Source organism: Pseudophryne corroboree, chromosome 2 (assembly GCF_028390025.1).
Source record: "Pseudophryne corroboree isolate aPseCor3 chromosome 2, aPseCor3.hap2, whole genome shotgun sequence".
Classification (NCBI taxonomy): Eukaryota; Metazoa; Chordata; class Amphibia; order Anura; family Myobatrachidae; genus Pseudophryne; species Pseudophryne corroboree.
In genome coordinates, this window is record NC_086445.1 from 138722563 (window position 1) to 138743642 (window position 21080).

The 21080-nt window shown below is 47.2% G+C and overlaps 1 protein-coding gene across 1 annotated transcript in view; it reads right to left on the reverse strand.

Moving 5' to 3' along the window:
• Positions 1–12025, reverse strand: part of HSPH1 (heat shock protein family H (Hsp110) member 1) — a 38795-nt gene extending 26770 nt beyond the window's left edge. Inside the window, exons 1-10 of the mRNA XM_063951755.1 lie at positions 11710–12025; positions 7051–7108; positions 6249–6389; positions 6031–6153; positions 5713–5812; positions 4612–4745; positions 4276–4520; positions 3957–4185; positions 1514–1620; positions 336–469 (exon numbers count right to left, since the gene is read on the reverse strand). Of these exons, the coding sequence (XP_063807825.1) occupies positions 336–469; positions 1514–1620; positions 3957–4185; positions 4276–4520; positions 4612–4745; positions 5713–5812; positions 6031–6153; positions 6249–6389; positions 7051–7108; positions 11710–11816 (1378 nt within the window). The 5' untranslated portion in view covers positions 11817–12025. The remainder of the gene's footprint in view (positions 1–335; positions 470–1513; positions 1621–3956; positions 4186–4275; positions 4521–4611; positions 4746–5712; positions 5813–6030; positions 6154–6248; positions 6390–7050; positions 7109–11709) is intronic.
• Positions 12026–21080: the final 9055 nt, after the last annotated feature.

Genomic DNA, 21080 nt, shown 5'->3' on the forward strand with positions numbered 1-21080 from the left:
AATGGATTAAAGTTACTCTACTATGTAACTTAACTATTTTAATGCACATCAAGGTACAAAGACCTTAAATATGCCATCAACTGACAATCACCGTAATTACGGGACTGTAAATTGTAAGGCTAAAAACTGTAGAGCTTACAGCAAATCCTTCCAGTAGAAGGAGTCCAAATTCTCCTCCTGCTCTTCAGTGAGTGACAGTGCAATACAGTAATGCTAGTGTTACAACTAGGGTGAAGCTATAAATGGTAAAAGGGTGTGCATGGAGTGATCATGGCACTGTAGACATGCACTAATATGCACAGCTGACAGTGCCACTGCAACGAAGGATGCCTTACCGATCTTGGGTTCTGGATACGGGATGGTGGCAGGATCAGAATAAAAGGCTTCAAGCTGAAATGGATTCTTCCGGTAGAAAGTGAGGACTTTAGAGAATGGAGCTGCGTGGTTTCTGCTGTAGACTTCATGAATCCTAGAAAAGGAGCAGGTGAAAATACTTTGCGTTCATTTTAATTAATATGAAGTAATGTATCATTATCTTAGTGTGAGGCTATGGGCCCAATGTAACATACTGCACTTTGCAGGGCGGCTGGCAAGATTCCAGATCATATTTAAAAATTAGCAATTAGTTTAAGGGAAAAACAAACTTTGGCATTAAACTAATTGCTGCTTTAAACCTAATGACTATTACATTTGTCCGAATATCAAATATTCTCTCTGAAAGTGGTGTGGGCAAATTTGAGCTCCTCTCTCTAATTGGGGGGGGGGGGGGGGGGGGAATGAAATTCTTATCGTTTACCCAATTTCTGGTCTAAAGTGACGGGAGATGGCAGGGGCGATTTTCAATTGATGTCGTTTATCCCGGCAATTAGTGTCGGGTTTAGCCACGTAAAGCAGCTAAACCAAACTATAAACCCGACTAAACTAATGGGCGCGATAACGAAAAGTGATGTTTGTGTGCCCAAACCGGTCACTTTTGGTACATATCAGCTCACCAACGTGGGGAGGCTTTCGACCTGAAATGTGTCTCCCCATGGCTCAGCAAACCCAAATGGAACAACAACTGAACAGCTCCGTTGGACACCATCTAGTGGCGGCTGCAGGGAGAAACAATTTAATTCCCCCCATAATGTCTATGAGGCTGACGAGGGGGATTAGGAGCCTGATGAAATTCACATCGGTAGTCATCGCGATAGAGACACAACCAGCCCTGCACTTGGATTTCCCAGAGGAGAGAGCCTTAAGGTAGGCAAGCATGTTGTAGTATTAAGGTGCGAGTGATGACACTACTACACACAAACAGCAGATGGCGTTATGTTACAGTAAGAACCACCCAGACGGCCATGTGGCTAAAGTTGTCCAATAAAATTTGAACACTTCACTATGGCAATTTCTACTCTGAAAAAAAAAAAAAACACTGATTAAATTTAAACTACATGAGTTTGTCCAGACACTTAATGGCATAGGCCTCATATTGCTTATAATTATAGCATCAAGTTTACAAATGAGGACTTACCCTTCAGCCTCATCAGCTTCTGTGTTCCACCTCAGTGAAATAGGGTAAGGTACCACGTCTGTGACAGAAAACTCTCGAACTTTGAAGGCCGGTGATAGAATGGCACACTGCACAGAAGACACACCATGTAACACTTTCTCTTAAATAACTATCACAACATACTCACTGCTGTAAGGACAACAATGAAACACTACTCAGCATATCTTCTGTTTCAGAACTGGGTTGTCAAGGACTAATTTCCTCTTGTGAGACAGAAGTCCGATATCGACACAGGACATCAAGGGCTATCCCAGGCCGCAGATCAATCAAGGTACACTGTCGGAACTTAATAGCATGCCTTACGCATGGTGCTACGATCAATGTCCCCTGTATCTGGGGGGGGGGGGGGGGGGGGGTACATACCACATCACTGACAGGCTGCCATCTATGGCGACAAACTTTGCCATCCTTAAAACCATCATGCAGCTAATCTAGGGGGTCTAGCTCCTACCAGACACATCAACTCAATTAGCATTTAAGGATTCCCTTTCGTTTCTCACTTAAGCTGGGTACACATTAGACATTATGGTCCATGATCGATATCGTCTGTGTTTGTCCTTGAACTCACGGGCAAACGAGACAGTGCATACACACTGAACGATATGCAGTTTTAGACAATATAGGGGGTGATTCCGAGTTGTTCGCTCGCTAGCTGCTTTTATAGCAGCATTGCACACGCTAAGCCGCCGCCCTCTGGGAGTGTATCTTATTTTAGCTGAAGTGCGAACGAAAGATTAGCAGAATTGCAAATAGAAATTTCTTAGCAGTTTCTGAGTAGCTCCAGACTTACTCAGCCATTGCGACCAGCTCAGTCCTTTTCGTTCCTGGTTTGACGTCACAAACACACCCAGCGTTTGCCCAACCACTCCCCCGTTTCTCCAGCCACTCCTGCGTTTTGCAACTCGAACGCCTGCGTTTTTCCGCACTCTCCCATAAAACGGCCAGTTTCCGCCCAGAAACACCCACTTCCTGTCAATCACACTACGATCAGCACAGCGATGAAAAAGCTTTGTTATGCCGTGAGTAAAATACCTAACTTTTGTGTAAAATAACTAAGCGCATGCGCTCTGCGAACCTTGCGCATGCGCAGTAAGCGACTAATCGCAGTATAGCGAAAATCGGCAACGAGCGAACAACTCGGAATGACCACCATAGTCAAAAATAACCTGCATGTACAGACAGACCTAGCGAACAACCCACGGGAGTGTGCAGCGTTGACAAAATAGTACATACACACTGGACGATATCGTTCCGATAGGTCATTATCGTCCATATCGCCAATAAAAATCACCTAGTGCGTGCCAGCTTTACTCCATCTCTATAGCAACGTTCAGTAGCCAAAATCAGTTTCTGCACAAATAGGAATAACCTTATGGGCAGGACCACTGACAAGGCTTGCCTTTGAGTCCGTGCTTATCCACTGGTTCTTCACAAAGGACAACAGTGCCTGCCCCATCACAGCGCACACACCTAGAGGAAGTCACTTGCATCCTAATTTAGGCTCCACATGTATTATTTTTGTAGAATACTGTAAATTCCCCCCCCCCCCCGCTTTATTTACCTGCAACTCTTTTGAAATGGGGCCGATGGGATTGTCCTTCACCCCTCTTTCCAACCATAAGGGTTCATAACCCGCATACATCCAACGTGACACAGTGTCAATAGAGTATAATGAAGTAAGGACACTGATAGAATATTCTATTCATGATCATTTCTAAACAATACATAGGTCTGCAGTACAGTCTGTAAAAGGCCATTCCGCGTCTTCACAAGCGCCGCTCATGAAATAAGATGTATTTTCAGGTATAGGGCGGTATTCAATTCTTTTCACCCCCTTCCACATCTGTTCTGTTTCTGCTCTCGGGGGCATGGTATCATTTCAGCTGGCTATCCCGGGGTAGCGAGGCACCCAACCTTTTACATGGCTAAACCGGATTACTATGGGCGCAAAATGAACGATAATGGGGATCATTTTAGAAAGGAGATTGGGCAGGATATCATTTGCATACGGCCCATTGTCCTCTTTAAAATGACTTATTTTCCTAACAGCTTTAGGAACTGTAGCACAATCTACAGAACATGGCTCATATTTCAGTGATGTAAAAATACTTTAAAAAAAGTTTCTATAAATCAGATTATAGAGAATTACCTTACCAATATTTATTGCACTATAACTAAGAAATAAGATGGATCAATGCGACTTTGTTACAGATCTTTGATTTGTACAGCATGATTAGCTTTGGTTGTTACAGGTAGATAAACTCAAACCTTTATAAAAGTAGATGTATGTATATATGTATTCAATAACACCAGTCCTCCTGCATGTTCCGTTAAACGGTGCCTCAAATGAGACATCTACAGCAGGAGGAACAATACACTTCCTAAAGCAAGCCCTTCTAGATACCTGGAGAGCACAGCCCCTTGCAACTGCTTCATCTGCATTTAAAGTGGTGCTGACATCTTTGCCAAAGAATTTGGTGATCCTCTCTTTCACAGCCGGGATACGAGTAGCTCCACCAATGACCTCCACAGAACTAATGTCTTCTACTCGAAGCTGAATCTGTTCCATTAATGAGTGCAAAGGAGCATCGATTCTCTGCAGGAGGTCAGCACACAGAGTTTCAAACTGTGACCTGTAAGAGAACACCCCATTCATCAGATGACATGAACATGCGCTGTGCCAATAACAGAAACTTTGGGTTTGGCAAAATCATACTGCTCACCTGTTCATACGTCCTGACACATCTAGATCATTCATGAAGCACTCAATATTAAGAGGGAGATCTGTGCTATTACTGCTCATGAGTTTTTTCAGCTTCTCACACTCCTGGTATAGACGCAGAAGAGCTCGAATTTTGGACTTTACATCCAATCTGTATTTGGTCTTAAACTCTCCACAAAAGTATTCAACCAACATTTCATCAAAGTTCCTTCCTCCCAAATATGGGTCAAAAGCAGTTCCTAAAACCTACAGAAGAGCATTTGGATGGATTACTCTATTAGAGCAGAATTTTAGGCCCACGTATACAATGACCGCTCAAGAGTTGTGATGGCCGTACCTTTAGTTTGCCTTTGTTGAAGGCACAGGCGGAGAGTTGCAAAGACGAGTGCCCCATGTCAACGAAAACCACTATCTTGGGTTTTTCTTCTGGAGCTGGGAGGTCCTGCTTATAAATCCCATAGTTCAATGCAACTTAATAAAAAAGAAATAAATAATATAAAGTTATTGAATGAAACCTCTGATTTTTCGAAAGTTACAGCCTAACCGGAAAGTAAATGTGTAATGAAAACTGGGGAGGGGGGGGGAGAATATATAGATTATCTTTCTTTTAAGAGGACCATTAAGGGGAAGGGGGGGGGGGGGGGGGGTAGGGAAGGGTGAGCAGTAATTACAATGCTGGCTTATACACCAGAATGGGGGGTGACCATCATTGTACAAGCATGTTTTCGCACAGCCAGAAAATCAAAGGGACTCTTCGCAAATGCCTGCACATCAGAGCACTTACAGATATTTTCATATCAGAGGATGATCTACTGTAATTCTCAAAATAAGAGAACAGAATTACATTAATACCTACACTATGATTTTTCTGTAGTGCGTGATATTTGCTTAACAATCACCAGACAAAAATCTCAATGCGGGCACATAGTTTCAAACAAAGGTGCCCCTATCATTATAGGTGCCAAAGCTGGGGAAATAGAGGGGCTTAAGTCCCTTCCCACATCTCTGGCAATACTTTTTAAGTTTAATATAGAAAAAATATTAGTGTCAGCATGTGCAGACCTAAATACTCTGGAACCGGACCAGATTCCACCGATTCCCCACATGTGAGTGGTGCCAGTGGGGAGAAGGTAAGTAACCCGGGGGCACTTTGCTACAAATGACGAGTGGGACTATTCACCCAGTTTTAAACTTATATGCAGATGACTATTCCCATTCCTCCTCTACACTGAAGGGGTTAAGGAGTCAAAGTCCCATTCTTTATTCTAGCTGGTAGAAGAAATGTTTGAGCAGACCTCATGAAGGGTAATAAATACCCCAAAATCTTTTCTGCCATAGTTAACCACTGCAATAAGACTAAATTTTATTCTAAAAATAAAATAAAATAAAAAAAAAAAGAGTAGCACCCATAATGATAACGAGTGAAGTGGCAGTTTACCTGCAGTCATATCATTCATCAGTTTCAGACAGTTTAACCCAACTATCTGAGCTGCATCCAGCAATGATCTCCTGTTTGCATCTGTGAAGAATGAGGGAACCTGCCAACAACAAATACCAGCCTAAGTCCAATACATTACCAAAGGGCTTACAATGTTTTACATTAACACGTAGGGACAAATGCCTGTGAATTGCCGAGGCTGATCGACCTGGTTCCGCAGCTTCAAATCTCGCATCTAAATTGCTAATATGCCATCACACTCTGCAACCCACAGGCTCTTCCATTTGACCCACTGTGTTAATCAAAGGCATCACTTACAGATATGACGCAGTCAGTCACCGGCTTCTTCAGGTTACTCTCAGCAGTCTCCTTTAGTTTAGTCAAGAGCATGGCTGTTATCTGTTCTACACTAAACACATGTCCGTCTTCCATGTACATCACCTGCATGTAATGCAGAGAGAATTTGGTAAGAATTCATGAAAAACTATTTAATTCTGAAAAGCAACAAATAAAACAGACGTGTGATAAATCCATACCTTAACTCCTACTCCACCATTGTTGGTTGGAACCAGTTCATAGGCCAAATTACTCCTCTCCTTCTGAACAAAAGGATCGCTAAACTCTCGACCATGAAACGTCTTAAAGTTGTATACGGTGTTGGTAGCGTTTGTGATTAGCTGTAAAAAAGCAAAGTTTAGAAAAATAGTTGCACTTAATTAAATCACAGCTCTTTGTAATATACATGGGGAGGGGGGGGGGGAACTTCAATCGTTTTGTGGGCACCCACCACTGCCAGTCAATTGTGCCCCTCTTCCCTTGGGCATACATGTCACGTCCATTAGTACCAGGTTTAACAGCACACTGAGTTTTCACACATGTCAGCTCCCCCACTTCATGCACACCTGAACAGGGCAACCACTCAATTGCTCCATTGAGCACCATCTAGTGGCAGTATGTGGGAAAGAATTGAATCCACCCCCCCCCCCCCCAAAAAAAAAAAAAAAAGGCAGAAGAAAATAATTTGTGCCTAGAGATACTTTCAAATGAGATTTTGCTTGGACCAGGTTTAGTTCACAGTACACAATGAGGTGAAGAACATGCAGTATATGAACAAACTGCACACTTAGGCACAGATTTATGAAGCCTTGTAGAGTGATAAATTGCACGGTGATAAAGTACCAAAAATCACCTCCAAACTGTCAAACACAGCCTGTAACATGACAGTTGGAGCTGGTACTTGATCACTGTGCTATTTGTCACTCTCCAAGGCTTGATAAATCTGGGCCCTAGTCAGGAAATTAGTTACTATCTTGCAGGAGTTTGCATAATAAAACATACCTGATTCTTGGCTGCGACACCAATTGTCCTGTTCTTTGTACCAAAAGAAACCACAGCCCTGATTGGAATAATAGTCAGACATAAGAGGACAATTAAGCAGATGATGATAATGATAATAATAATAATAAATTCTGCACAACATATCCCACAACTATAATGAGCGAGGAAAAGGAGGAGTTTTATTTCTGACAATAGTAAATCTCCACTCCCAGTCCCCGCAGAAGCCTACACATAAATTATTAAATGCCAAGGACATGTGTGGGCACAGTGCAACAGTGTGTAAAAGGCAGGTGCCAAGACAGCATGCAATTCTACTCAGGACTGGACTATTTACCTAAAGTGGAGTCATGGAGTTTCTCACAATGCTTTGTGCATACAGCAAAGCACATATGACATACACCAGCATTAGACGTTGTTAGGTTTTATAAACAAAGTTCTAGAAGAACGTAACCTGCACCCTTAGGTTTGGTAAGTGCTAACCCACCCCAATCGGATAGACCTTGCTCTGATGCAATATCCACCCACAGCTAGGTGGAATTTACAGTATATATATATATATATATATATATATATATATATATATATATATATATATATATATATATATATATATATATATACACACACACACACACACACACTGTCTCTGGCATTCCTCTCCTCACTATAGAGCTTAGCAGTGTTGTGTTCTTAATGGGGTGAGGCCAAGCTGAACACAAGTTGGCAGTAACTGATACTACAATGACTGCATGGAACTATTATTTTATTTCACCAGGTATATAACCACTCATGTTGCGAGTGACCTGCCCCTGTTTGGCTTGAAACCCATCGTTTACCTGCACCAGCCCTATGCTTGAGGAAAACCAACCAAGAAAAAAAAAAAAAAGGCAGATTTATGTTTCTGCCTAATTTTGCAATGCCTGAAATACCACCAACACATACATGGGCAGGTTTGGATGGATGATCCGTAGTGGCTGGCGGGTGCACCCTCACAACCTTCGCCCGCAATTGGATTGAGCCCTTAGCATGAAAACATGCAAAATACACTCTGCAATCGGCATACATTCAACGCCGTTACAGCAGCAGTTACTACAGAAGTACTGTGTGTGTGATCATAGGGCATATTTATTGTAATCCACCTTTAATGCAGATGTCTTATTTCGCACAGAAAGTCAAAAAGTGAAAACTAACGTTTCATACAAATTTGCTAGTAGTCCCGTGCCAGGAGATGGGTTCCTCATCATGGTGATGAGCTGGAAGCCGCATTTACACGACGATGCTGCCTGATCTGCCAGTGCTCGCAGAGGACATCTCCAAGTGCAGCTGATCCACCTCTCTGTTCCTTTTACCACGACCCAGGTCAACCCTTTCACATCAAGACAGGTCCCGGGTTGCCCTGACAATATCTTGGGCCCAGAGCTTGGTTTGAAATGGATATCAGTATTTCTCAAGCCCAGTGCTCAGGACACCTACCCGTTCATATATAGCAGACGCACAGGTGTATGACTAACTGTCACATTTAAAGGCTCCACAGGTGAACTGGAAAACATGAACTGTATGGGGTTCAGAGGAGCAAGTTTGAAAACCACTGCCATAAATGTAAAGAAGAACAGCATCTGTGCACCTTACTATACTATACTTTACTATACCTTCCTGCCCCAAGCCGACTCTCAGCCTGGACTATATATTGCAGCTGTGTGACCAAACACACGCCTAGGAGTTCAGAGCTTCAGTCAGAGCAGCAGAAACACAAAGTTCTATGGAGTGTTGCCTGTTGCACATAATAAATGACTTAAGGGGCCTACACACTGGGCAATGTTTTTGACCATCTATATCACAGGTTCTCAAACTCGGTCCTCTGGACCCCACACAGTGCATGTTTTCCAGGTCTCCTCACAGAATCGCAAGTGAAATAATTAGCTCCACCTGCGGACCTTTTAAAATGTGTCAGTGAGTAATTAATACACCTGTGCACTTGCTGGGTTACCTGCAAAACATGCACTGTGTGGGGTCCTGAGGACAGAGTTTGAGAACCACTGATCTATATCATTGGTTCTCAACCTCAGTCCTCAAGTACCCCCAACAGTTCATATTTTCCAGGTCTCCTCACAGGATTGCAAATGAAATAATTTGCTCCACCTGTGGGTCTTTTATAATGTGTCAGTGAGTAATGAATACACCTGTTCAACTGCTAGGTGACCTGGAAAACATGAACTGTTGGGGGTACTTGAGAACCACTGATCTATATTATCGATGGTAGATTTTTACTACACACTGGACGATATCAATGGTCAATTTGGACGATATGAGAGTACATACATCTATATCGTCCAAATTGACTGGCATGTATCAATGATGATCATTCAACGATGAACGAATGCGGGAACGCGCATGGTCCATTGCTGATGCATCCACACTGCAAGATATGAATGATTTATCGTTCATTTATGAACAATATCGTTCATATCTTTCAAGCTATCGCCCACTGTGCAGGCCCCTTAACATAAACTATGTGAGTATAATCCCACTTTTACACAAATGACATAACTTTCACCTGGCTGTGAAATGATGTTAAGCTTCAGATCACATTCAACAGATTTTAATTCTATGCCTCTGACAATGTAGTCATAAGGCAGCACCTGTACAGACACTTACATCTTTGTAGAGCATACATAAACGTACTACAATAGTAACAAAAATCAGCTAATAAATTGTTTAAGGCAATTGATAGAAATGTAAAAATTACATATAGTTTCCAGGTTAGAACATAAGGCCATTACTGCAAGCACCAAACAGACCAAGATACATTGCTGAGCATTTATTGTAGGAGGGGAATGTTGCAGAGGATGAAAATTCTAGAACAGGCATGTCCAAACTGCGGCCCTCCAGCTGTTGAGAAACTACACATCCCAGCATGCCCTGACACAGCTTTAGCATTCTCTGACAGCAAAACTGTGTCAGGACATGCTGGGATATGTAGTTTCACAACAGCTGGAGGGCCGCAGTTTGGACATGCCTGTTCTAGAAGATTCCAGATATTTCCTTTTTACATCACACTGATGGGAGTTCTGACATCAGAAGACAGGGACCACACACACTTACTGTGTAGTAAAGGCATAAACTGTATTATAGTCTAGACTAGTGGATAATACAGAGAAAGTGGAACAGGCAAGATAAAGACATGCCTCTTCTAACAGATTTTTTTTTATGTCGACTGTATTGAAATAGCACGCGCGCCAGGCAGCAGGCTACTGCGACAGCACGCGCAGCAGGCTACTGCGACAGCACGCGCAGCAGGCTACTGCGACAGCACGCGCAGCAGGCTACTGCGACAGCACGCGCGCCAGGCTACTGCGACAGCACGCGCGCCAGGCTACTGCGACAGCACGCGCGCCAGGCTACTGCGACAGCACGCGCGCCAGGCTACTGCGACAGCACGCGCGCCAGGCAGCAGGCTACTGCGACAGCACGCGCGCCAGGCTACTGCGACAGCACGCGCGCCAGGCTACTGCGACAGCACGCGCGCCAGGCTACTGCGACAGCACGCGCGCCAGGCAGCAGGTTACTGCGACAGCACGCGCGCCAGGCAGCAGGTTACTGCGAAAGCACGCGCGCCAGGCAGCAGGTTACTGCGACAGCACGCGCGCCAGGCAGCAGGTTACTGCGACAGCACGCGCGCCAGGCTACTGCGAAAGCACGCGCGCCAGGCTACTGCGAAAGCACGCGCGCCAGGCTACTGCGAAAGCACGCGCGCCAGGCTACTGCGAAAGCACGCGCGCCAGGCTACTGCGAAAGCACGCGCGCCAGGCTACTGCGAAAGCACGCGCGCCAGGCTACTGCGAAAGCACGCGCGCCAGGCTACTGCGAAAGCACGCGCGCCAGGCAGCAGGTTACTGCGACAGCACGCGCGCCAGGCAGCAGGTTACTGCGAAAGCACGCGCGCCAGGCAGCAGGTTACTGCGACAGCACGCGCGCCAGGCAGCAGGTTACTGCGACAGCACGCGCGCCAGGCTACTGCGAAAGCACGCGCGCCAGGCTACTGCGAAAGCACGCGCGCCAGGCTACTGCGAAAGCACGCGCGCCAGGCTACTGCGAAAGCACGCGCGCCAGGCTACTGCGAAAGCACGCGCGCCAGGCTACTGCGAAAGCACGCGCGCCAGGCTACTGCGAAAGCACGCGCGCCAGGCAGCAGGTTACTGCGAAAGCATGCGCGCCAGGCAGCAGGTTACTGCGAAAGCACGCGCGCCAGGCAGCAGGTTACTGCGAAAGCACGCGCGCCAGGCAGCAGGTTACTGCGAAAGCACGCGTGCCAGGCAGCAGGTTACTGCGAAAGCACGCGTGCCAGGCAGCAGGTTACTGCGAAAGCACGCGCGCCAGGCAGCAGGTTACTGCGAAAGCACGCGCGCCAGGCAGCAGGTTACTGCGAAAGCACGCGCGCCAGGCAGCAGGTTACTGCGAAAGCACGCGCGCCAGGCAGCAGGTTACTGCGATATAACATGACAGTATCATATGACTATATTATACACCAAGCAGTATCAAATAATACATGCCATTGAGTAATGTATATAATGACGGTAGCCAGTTAATACTCCGGGGGATACTGGGTGATACTAGGCGAAATTAGCTGTCAGAGGCGGATGAATGACACGGTATACTTACGGAGTGCATCGGTCGCTGAACTCATTGGCGACGGTCTCGATGCCGCCAGCCCTGGCGATAGCAACATGACAGTTCTGGAATCCGAGGTCGAACCCGACCACCGACATTGTGCTAGCTAGCGGCAATAGCACTGGCGTAATGATATCCCGGTGCTGGGAGCGAGGATGCTGGGCGCTGCTGCTGCGGGGAGCCCGTCTGAAGGCGGGAGGGGGCGGACCGCTTCATATAACTCCCGTGGAAGATTCCAGAAGCTGATGCTGCTGCGGCTTCTCCTAGCCGGCTACACGTGCCGCTTCCGTTTCCGCGTTCTGGACTCTTCTCGAGAGCTCGCTCAGGGGCGACCAATGGGAGAGCAGTATTGGGCCGTGACGCAGCCAGTCTCCAGGGCAACGAGAATGCTCTGGTTACTAGGGCGACTATGGTACCTGGACAGGGAGCTATTTTTCTCTACAGTGTCTGGCAGTGGGCAACCTGTGGTACTGTAGCTGGTGTGGTCAGTTTACATAACAGGTGGGTACATTGGAGAGCAACTGGTCACCCAGGGCAGATATGTTTTACGGAAGAAGATGTATTGTAAAAGAAAAATATATATACGGGGATATTCAACCTAGCACCATGTGATGCTGCCATCGGTGTGATGCCCACTTCATATGTAATGTAGCTAGCGACCGATGATGGTCGCCCCGGCATTGCAAGTTTCTTTTCTCTAACGTCCTAGTGGATGCTGGGGACTCCGTAAGGACCATGGGGAATAGACGGGCTCCGCAGGAGACATGGGCACTTTAAGAAAGAATTTGGATTCTGGTGTGCTCTGGCTCCTCCCTCTATGTCCCTCCTCAAGACTTCAGTTAGAATCTGTGCCCGGACGAGCTGGGTGCTACTTAGTGAGCTCTCCTGAGCTTGCTAAAAAGAAAGTATTTTGTTAGTTTTTTTATTTTCAGAGAGATCTGCTGGCAACAGGCTCTCTGCAGCGTGGGACTGAGGGGAGAGAAGCAGCCCTACTCACTGAAGATAGGTCCTGCTTCTTAGGCTACTGGACACCATTAGCTCCAGAGGGATCGTACACAGGATCGCACCCACCCTTGGTCGTCCGATCCCGGAGCCGCGCCGCCGTCCCCCTCGCAGAGCCAGAAGACAGAAGCCGGTGACAGAAGCAAGAAGACTTCGAAATCGGCGGCAGAAGACTCCAGTCTTCATATGAGGTAGCGCACAGCACTGCAGCTGTGCGCCATTGCTCCCACACTAAACCCACATAGGGTGCAGGGCGCAGGGGGGGTGCCCTGGGCAGCAATTAGAGACCTCTTTGGCAAAAGTTTACATAATATACAGTTGGGCACTGTATATATGTATGAGCCCCCGCCAAAATTGTACATGAAAGCGGGACAGAAGCCCGCCGTCGAGGGGGTGGGGCTTCTTCCTCAGCACTCACCAGCGCCATGTTTTTTCTCCACAGCACCGTTGAGAGGAAGCTCCCCAGTCTCTCCCCTGCAGTTACACGGTAGAAGAGGGTAAAAAGAGAGGGGGGGCACATAATTAGGCGCAAAAATCAATATAAACAGCAGCTACTGGGTTAACATTAAGTTACTGTGTTATTCCTGGGTTAATAGCGCTGGGGTGTGTGCTGGCATACTCTCTCTCTGTCTCTCCAAAGGGCCTTGTGGGGGAATTGTCTTCAGATGAGCATTCCCTGAGTGTGTGGTGTGTCGGTACATGTGTGTCGACATGTCTGAGGTAAAAGGCTCCCCTAAGGAGGAGATGGAGCAAATATGTGTGTGAGAGGGTGTCTCCGTCGACAACGCCGACACCTGTTTGGATATGTGTAATTAAGTGCTAAGGTGAATTTATTGCACAAAAGATTAGAGAACAGACAGGAAATCTACCCATGTCTGTCCCTATGTCGCAGAGACCTTTAGAGTCTCTCAATGCTCACTATCCAAAATAATAGACACTGATATCGACACGGAGTTTGACTCCAGTGTCGACTACGATAATGCAAAGTTACAGCCAAAATGGCAGAAAAGTATTCAATATATGATTATTGTAATAAAAGATGATTTGCATATCACTGATGACTCAACTGTCCCTGACACAAGGGTACACATGTTTAAGGGGAAGAAAGCTGAGGTAAATTTCCCGCCTCTCATGAGGAAAAAGAGCGGGAATCTCCAGACAAGAGACTGCAGTTTCCCACAAAGAATTCTCAGGCAGTATCCTTTCCCCACTAGGGCCAGGATATGATGGGAATCTTCCCCTAGGGTGTCACGTTTGCCCAAAAGGTAGCCCTGACGTAACAGCTATTCTCAGGGATCCTGCAGATAGCGTGCACATTCTGGTACACTACTCAGACCGGCGATTGTGTCGGCATGGGTTTATAGCGCTGTGGCAGCGTGGACAGGTACCTTATCAGCAGAGATTGAGGCCCTAGTATGTATATAGATATACATATGTATATATATATAGAGAGAGATATATATATGTATTAAAGATGCTGTCTTAAGAGATATGTATATATAAAACATGCCCAAAGAGACATGAGTATACTGGGTCCTAGAGTCAAAGCTATGTCGATTTCTACTTGACGTGTCCTGTAGAATATGCAATGGACAGATGATGCCGACTTAAGAGGCATATGGAAGGCTGAGGATTGTGTGGAGAAGGGTTCTCGGACCTGGTCTCCACAGCTATAGCTGGTAATTCTGATATTTTGCCTTATATTCCTGCACAGCCTAGGAAAGCACGACATTATCAAATGCAGCCTTTTGAATAAAGAAACAAGAAAGTCCGAGGTGCGTCCTTTCTTGCCAGAGGCGGGGGCAAAGGAACGAAGCTGCACAACACAGCTAGTTCCCAGGAACAGAAGTCCTCCCCGGCCTCTACAAAAATCCACCGCATGTCGCTGGGGCTCCACAGGCGGAGCTAGGCCCGGTGGGGGCACGCCTTCGTAAGTTCAGCCACAAGTGGGTTCACTCCCTGTTAGATCCCTGGGCAATAGATATTGTGTCTCAGGGATACGAGCTGGACTTTGAGAAGATGCCCTCTCACCGACGGCCCTGCCGGCTTCCCCCCCACGAGAGGGAAACAGTGTTAACTGCAATTCACAAATTGTATCTTCAACAGGTGGTGGTCAAGGTTCCTCTCCTTCAACAAGGAGGGGGTTATTATTCGACCATGTTGTAGTCCCGAAACCAGACGGTTCGGTCAGACCCATATTGAATTTAAAATCCCTGAACATATACCTGAAACGGTTCAAGTTCAAGATGGAATCGCTAAGAGCGGTCATTGCAAGCCTGAAAAGGGGAGATTTTATGGTGACTCGGGACATAAAGGATGCATACCTTCATGTCCCCATTTATCCACCTCATCAGGCGTACCTCAGAATTGCGGTACGGGATTGTCATTACCAATTTCAGACGTTGCCGTTTGGTCTCTCCACGGCCTTGAGAATATTCGCCAAGGTAATGGCGGGAATGATGGTGCTCCTGCGGAAGCAAGGTGTCACTATTATCACGTACTTGGACGATCTCCTCATAAAAGCGAGATCAAGAGAGCAGTTGCTGAACAGCGTATCACGTTCTCTGGAAGTGGAACAGCAACACGGCTGGATTCTATATATCCCAAAGTCGCAGTTGGTTCCTACAGCTCATCTGCCTCTCCTAGGCATGATCCTAGACACAGACCAGAAAAGGGTTTATCTCCCGATAGAGAGAGCTCAGGAGCTCGTGGCACTGGTCAGGAATCTATTAAAACCAAAACAGGTGTCAGTGCATCACTGCACTCGAGTCCTGGGAAGGAGGGTGGCATCATACGAGGCCATTCCCTTCGGCAGGTTCCATGCGAGGACCTTCCAATGGGACTTACTGGACAAGTGGTCCGGATCACATCTTCAGATTAATCACCCTATCCCCCAGGGCCAGGGTGTCTCTCCTGTGGTGGCTGCAGAGTGCTCACCTTCTCGAAGGTCGCAGATTCGGCATTCAGGACTGTGTCCTGGTGACCACGGATGCAAGCCTCCGAGGGTGGGGTCAGTCACACAGGGAAGAAATTTCCAAGGGCTGTGGTCAAGGCAGGAGACTTGCCTTCACATCAATATCCTGGAACTAAGGGCCATATACAACACCCTAAGTCAAGCGGAGACCCTGCTTCGCGACCAACCGGTTCTGATTCAGTCAGACAATATCACCGCAGTGGCTCATGTAAACCGCCAAGGCGGCACAAGGAGCAGGGTGGCGATGGTAAAAGCCACCAGAATTCTTCGCTGGGCGGAGAATCACGTAAGCGCACTGTCAGCAGTGTTCATTCCGGGAGTGGACAACTGGGAAGCAGACTTCCTCAGTAGGCACGACCTCCACCCGGGAGAGTGGGGACTTCATCAGGAAGTCTTCATGCAGATTGCAAGTCGGTGGGAAATGCCACAGGTGGACATGATGGCATCCCGCCTCAACAAAAAGCTGCAGAGATATTGCGCCAGGTCAAGAGACCCTCAGGCGATAGCTGTGGACGCACTGGTGACACCGTGGGTGTTCCCGTCGGTCTATGTATTTCCTCCTCTTCCTCTCATACCCAAGGTGCTGAGAATCATAAGGAAAAGAGGAGTGAGAACAATAGTCTTTGTTCCGGATTGGCCAAGAAGGACTTGGTATCCAGATCTGCAAGAAATGCTCACAGAGGACCCGTGGCCTCTGCCTCTAAGACAGGACTTGTGCAACAGGGGCCCTGTCTGTTCCTAGACTTACCGCGGCTGCGTTTGACGGCATGGCGGTTGAACGCCGGATCCTAGCAGAAAAAGGCATTCCGGATGAGGTCATTCCTACGCTGATAGAGGCTAGGAAGGATGTGACGGCTCAACATTATTACCGTATATGGCGAAAATATGTTGCTTGGTGTGAGGCCAGGAATGCCCCTACGGAGGAATTCCAGCTGGGCCTTTTCCTTCACTTCCTACAGTTGGGAGTGACTTTGGGCCTGAAATTGGGTTCCATTAAGGTCCAGATTTCGGCCCTATCCATTTTCTTTAAAAAAGAACTGGCTTCTCTTCCTGAAGTTCAGACGTTGTAAAGGGAGTGCTGCATGTTCAGCCCCCTTTTGTGCCTCCAGTGGCACCTTGGGATCTTAACGTGGTGTTGAGTTTCCTGAAGTCACACTGGTTTGAGCCACTCAAAATCGTGGAGTTAAAATTTCTCACGTGAAAGGTGGTCATGCTATTAGCCTTGGCTTCAGCTAGGCGTGTGTCAGAATTAGCGGCTTTGTCACATAAAAGCCCCTATCTGGTTTTTCCATATGGACAGGGCAGAATTTCGGACCCGACCACAATTTCTGCCAAAAGTGGTGTCATCTTTTCATATGAACCAACCTATTGTGGTGCCTGTGGCTACTCGTGACTTGGAGGATTCCGAGTTACTAGATGTGGTCAGGGCTTTGAAGGTTTATGTAGCCAGAACGGCTAGAGTCAGGAAAACTGAGTCGCTGTTTATCCTATATGCACCCAACAAGCTGGGTGCTCCCGCTTCAAAGCAAACTATTGCTCGCTGGATCTGTAACACGATTCAGCAGGCTCATTCTGCGGCTGCATTGCCGCTTCCAAAATCAGTAAAAGCCCACTCCACAAGGAAGGTGGGCTCTTCTTGGGGCGGCTGGCCGAGGGGTCTCGGCATTACAGCTTTGCCGAGCAGCTATTTGGTCAGGTTCGAACACTTTTGCAAAGTTTTACAAGTTTGATACCCTGGCTGAGGAGGACCTTGTGTATGCTCATTCGGTGCTGCAGAGTCATCCGCACTCTCCCGCCCGTTTGGGAGCTTTGGTATAATCCCCATGGTCCTTACGGAGTCCCCAGCATCCACTAGGACGTTAGAGAAAATAAGATTTTACTTACCGGTAAATCTATATCTCGTAGTCCGTAGTGGATGCTGGGCGCCCGTCCCAAGTGCGGACTTCTTCTGCAATGCTTGTATATAGTTATTGCATAAATAAGGGTTATGTTTGGTTGCATCAGGGTTGATCTGATGCTCCGTTGTTGTTCATACTGTTAACTGGGTGTCACAACTGAGGGTTTAAGCTGACGGGAGGAAGCCTCAGTTGTAGGGGCTGGAATGAAGTTAAACTTAGATGGTTTAATCAGACCCCTGGACATGTAAGTGTGGAAGGAAACCCGAAGGTGTGACCATGACAAGCAAGTTAAAAGTCAAATGAAAGTTTATTAAACAGACTCCGTATAATCACAACAGTGTTCACAGTCAGTATTAGCAGTGGCAGATAATACAGTTCCTGGATCACTAAACCATAGAAGGTATAACAGGGCACTGGTAGGTTGCCGAACAGATGTTATAGTCCTTGGGTAGAATAACCTTACCAGGCCAGGCTGTAGTAGTGGTGACAACCGAGGAACACGCCAGTAGGTGTATAAGATGATGCTGGTAACTGGAATTCACTGAAGGAGTCACTGGACGGAACCAGCCAGATGGTGGAGATACGGAGTTAAAACTGAAAGATGCTAGGGTGCGTGGAAACAGATGAAATTAAATGAAGAGTGGTTACCGGTGGTAGTGGATACTGCTGGTAAGTAGAAATCCGCTGGGAGAACACCGGCTCTTTAAGGAGGCTGAATTCTGTTGGAAGCAGGTTGCTGGAAACAGATGGGTTAATAGCTGAAAGCTTGGAAGCTGGAAGCAAACGAGGTAATAGCTGAAAGCTGAAGCAGTCACAGAGGATTGCAGAGTCAGGCTGCACCGCAGGATGGAAAGCAGGTGCGGGTCTCTTTGTGGATGCTGGAGACAGGAGCTGGAACCTGGAGAAACAAACCACAGGAGAGAGAGACTGGAACAAGGTATGACATTCAAAGCACTGACATCTATCTGGCCTAGACACAGGATACTTATACCTGCTGCTATGCAGGCATTGGCTAGGCAATTATGCAGATTCCAGAGATGGTGGATTGGAGGAATTGGAGCATGTGATCAAATCCAACATGGCTGCGCCCATGCTGGAACCTGGAGGGAAAACTGGTTTGTAATGAAATGTGCAAACATAGTGATAATGGCGGCGCCGGCCGCGGAGGACAGGAGACGCCAGACGACAGCTACATGCTGAGACACCTGGAGGGCAGCAGAGGCCGCGGCAGGCATGATACATGATTCTGAGAACCTGCAGCAATAACACAGTAACGGCGGCGGAGGCGGCGGAGGACGGGAGACGCCATGTTGGATTCAAACATGGCGCCGCTGTGGTAGTGTCTCAGAATGACAGGAGGGATGTGCAGAGTGTTGACACAGATGAGGTCCGGATTTGGAACGCTGGGCCAGTCTCAGAAGACACCTAAACTGCAGGTAATGGCGTCCAGATACCCGGATCGTGACAGCACCCCCCCCTTTAGGAGTGGCCCCAGGACACTTCTTAGGCTTTAAAGGAAACTTTGAGTGGAAATTTCGGACCAAGGCAGGAGCATGGACGTCTGAGGCATTGGTCCAAGAGCGTTCTTCAGGACCATAGCCCTTCCAGTCAATGAGATACTGTAACTGACCGTAACGGAAACGTGAGTCCAAAATCTTGGCCACCTCGTACTCGACTCCCCGTTGAGTCTGAACTTTGGGAGCTGGAGGAAGTGTGGAATGAAACCGATTTAGGATCAGCGGTTTCAACAAGGAAACATGAAATGTCCTGGGTATTTTCAAGAAGGGTGGTAACTGTAATCTGTAGGCAACAGGATTGATGACTTGTTCAATCTTGAAGGGACCGATGTAGCGAGGTGCAAATTTCATGTTGAGAACTCTCAACCTCAAATTCTTCGTGGACAACCACACACGATCACCCACCTTGAGAGCAGGAACCGCTCTACGCTTCCTATCGGCAAACTTCTTATACCTGGATGAGGCTTTAAGCAGGGCTGCGCGGACATTCCTCCAGTTATTTGAAAACTGACGCAAGGTGACATCCACTGCTGGAACAGAAGTTGCGGGAAGCGGTTGAAATTCTGGGACCTTAGGGTGGAATCCATAATTAATGAAGAATGGTGTAGAAGAAGATGAGGAATGGTATTGATTGTTGTGGCTGAACTCGGCCCAAGGAAGGAGTTGAACCCAGTCATCTTGAGAGGAAGACACATATATACGGAGGAAGGCCTCCAAGTCCTGATTCACCCTCTCGGTTTGACCATTGGTCTGAGGATGGTAAGCCGTGGAAAACTTTAACTTGACTTGGAGGGCTTGACACAAACTTCGCCAAAATTTGGCTACAAATTGTACTCCACGATCCGAGATGATCTCTTCAGGAAGACCGTGAAGTCGGAAGATCTCTTGTATAAATACTTGAGCCAACTTGGAAGCTGACGGAAGACCGGTGAGAGGGATGAAATGTGCCATCTTGGTGAACCGGTCAACTACCACCCAGATGGTATTAAACTTGTTGCAGATAGGTAGATCGGAAACAAAGTCCATCGACAAATGGGTCCAGGGGAACAGATAATGGAACCAGTTGCCCCACAGGCGACTGGTGGGAGACTTTGTGTTGGGCACACTTTGGGCAGGAGGCAATAAATTCCATAACGTCCTTCTTCAGAGTTGGCCACCAGTAGGACCTAGAAATAAATTCAAGGGTTTTCTGAATGCCTGTATGTCCAGCAAAACGGGAAGCATGGGCCCAATGCATGAGCTTCTTCCTTAGAACTGGCTTAACAAAACTTTTCCCTGGTGGAGGCGTAGAGTCCATCCCTACCGTGGAGAATGCCAACGGATTAATAATAGGATGCTTGTCTGCAGACTCGGACTCATTTTCTTGCTCCCATGAGCGGGAAAGGGCATCGGCCTTACGATTCTGAGAACCCGGACAGAACTGGAGTTTAAAGTCAAACCTAGAGAAGAAAAGTGCCCATCTGGCCTGACGAGGATTCAAACATTGTGCGCCTTTGAGATATAAAAGATTTTTGTGGTCGGTAAGTATGGTGATTGAGTGGGAAGCTCCCTCCAACAGGTATCTCCACTCCTCCAGAGCGAGCTTGATGGCCAGCAACTCCTAATCGCCAATGGCATAATTGCGCTCAGCTGGGGAGAACTTCCGGGAGAAGAAACTGCAAGGATGTAGATGTCCATCTTTGGCCCTCTGGGATAACACTGCTCCTACTCCAACGGAGGAGGCATCTACCTCTAAGATAAAAGGAGAGTCGGTGTCGGGCTGTTTCAGAACTGGTGCAGCGATGAACCGTTGCTTCAGAAGGTGAAAGGCCTGCGTAGCTTCCTCGGACCACTTGGACGGATTAGCACCTTTCTTGGTTAATGCAGTGATAGGCGCCACAATGGTGGAAAAGTCTCGTATAAATTTTCTATAATAATTGGCGAACCCTAAGAACCTCTGGACCCCCTTTGAGGGTTAAGGGTATAGGCCAA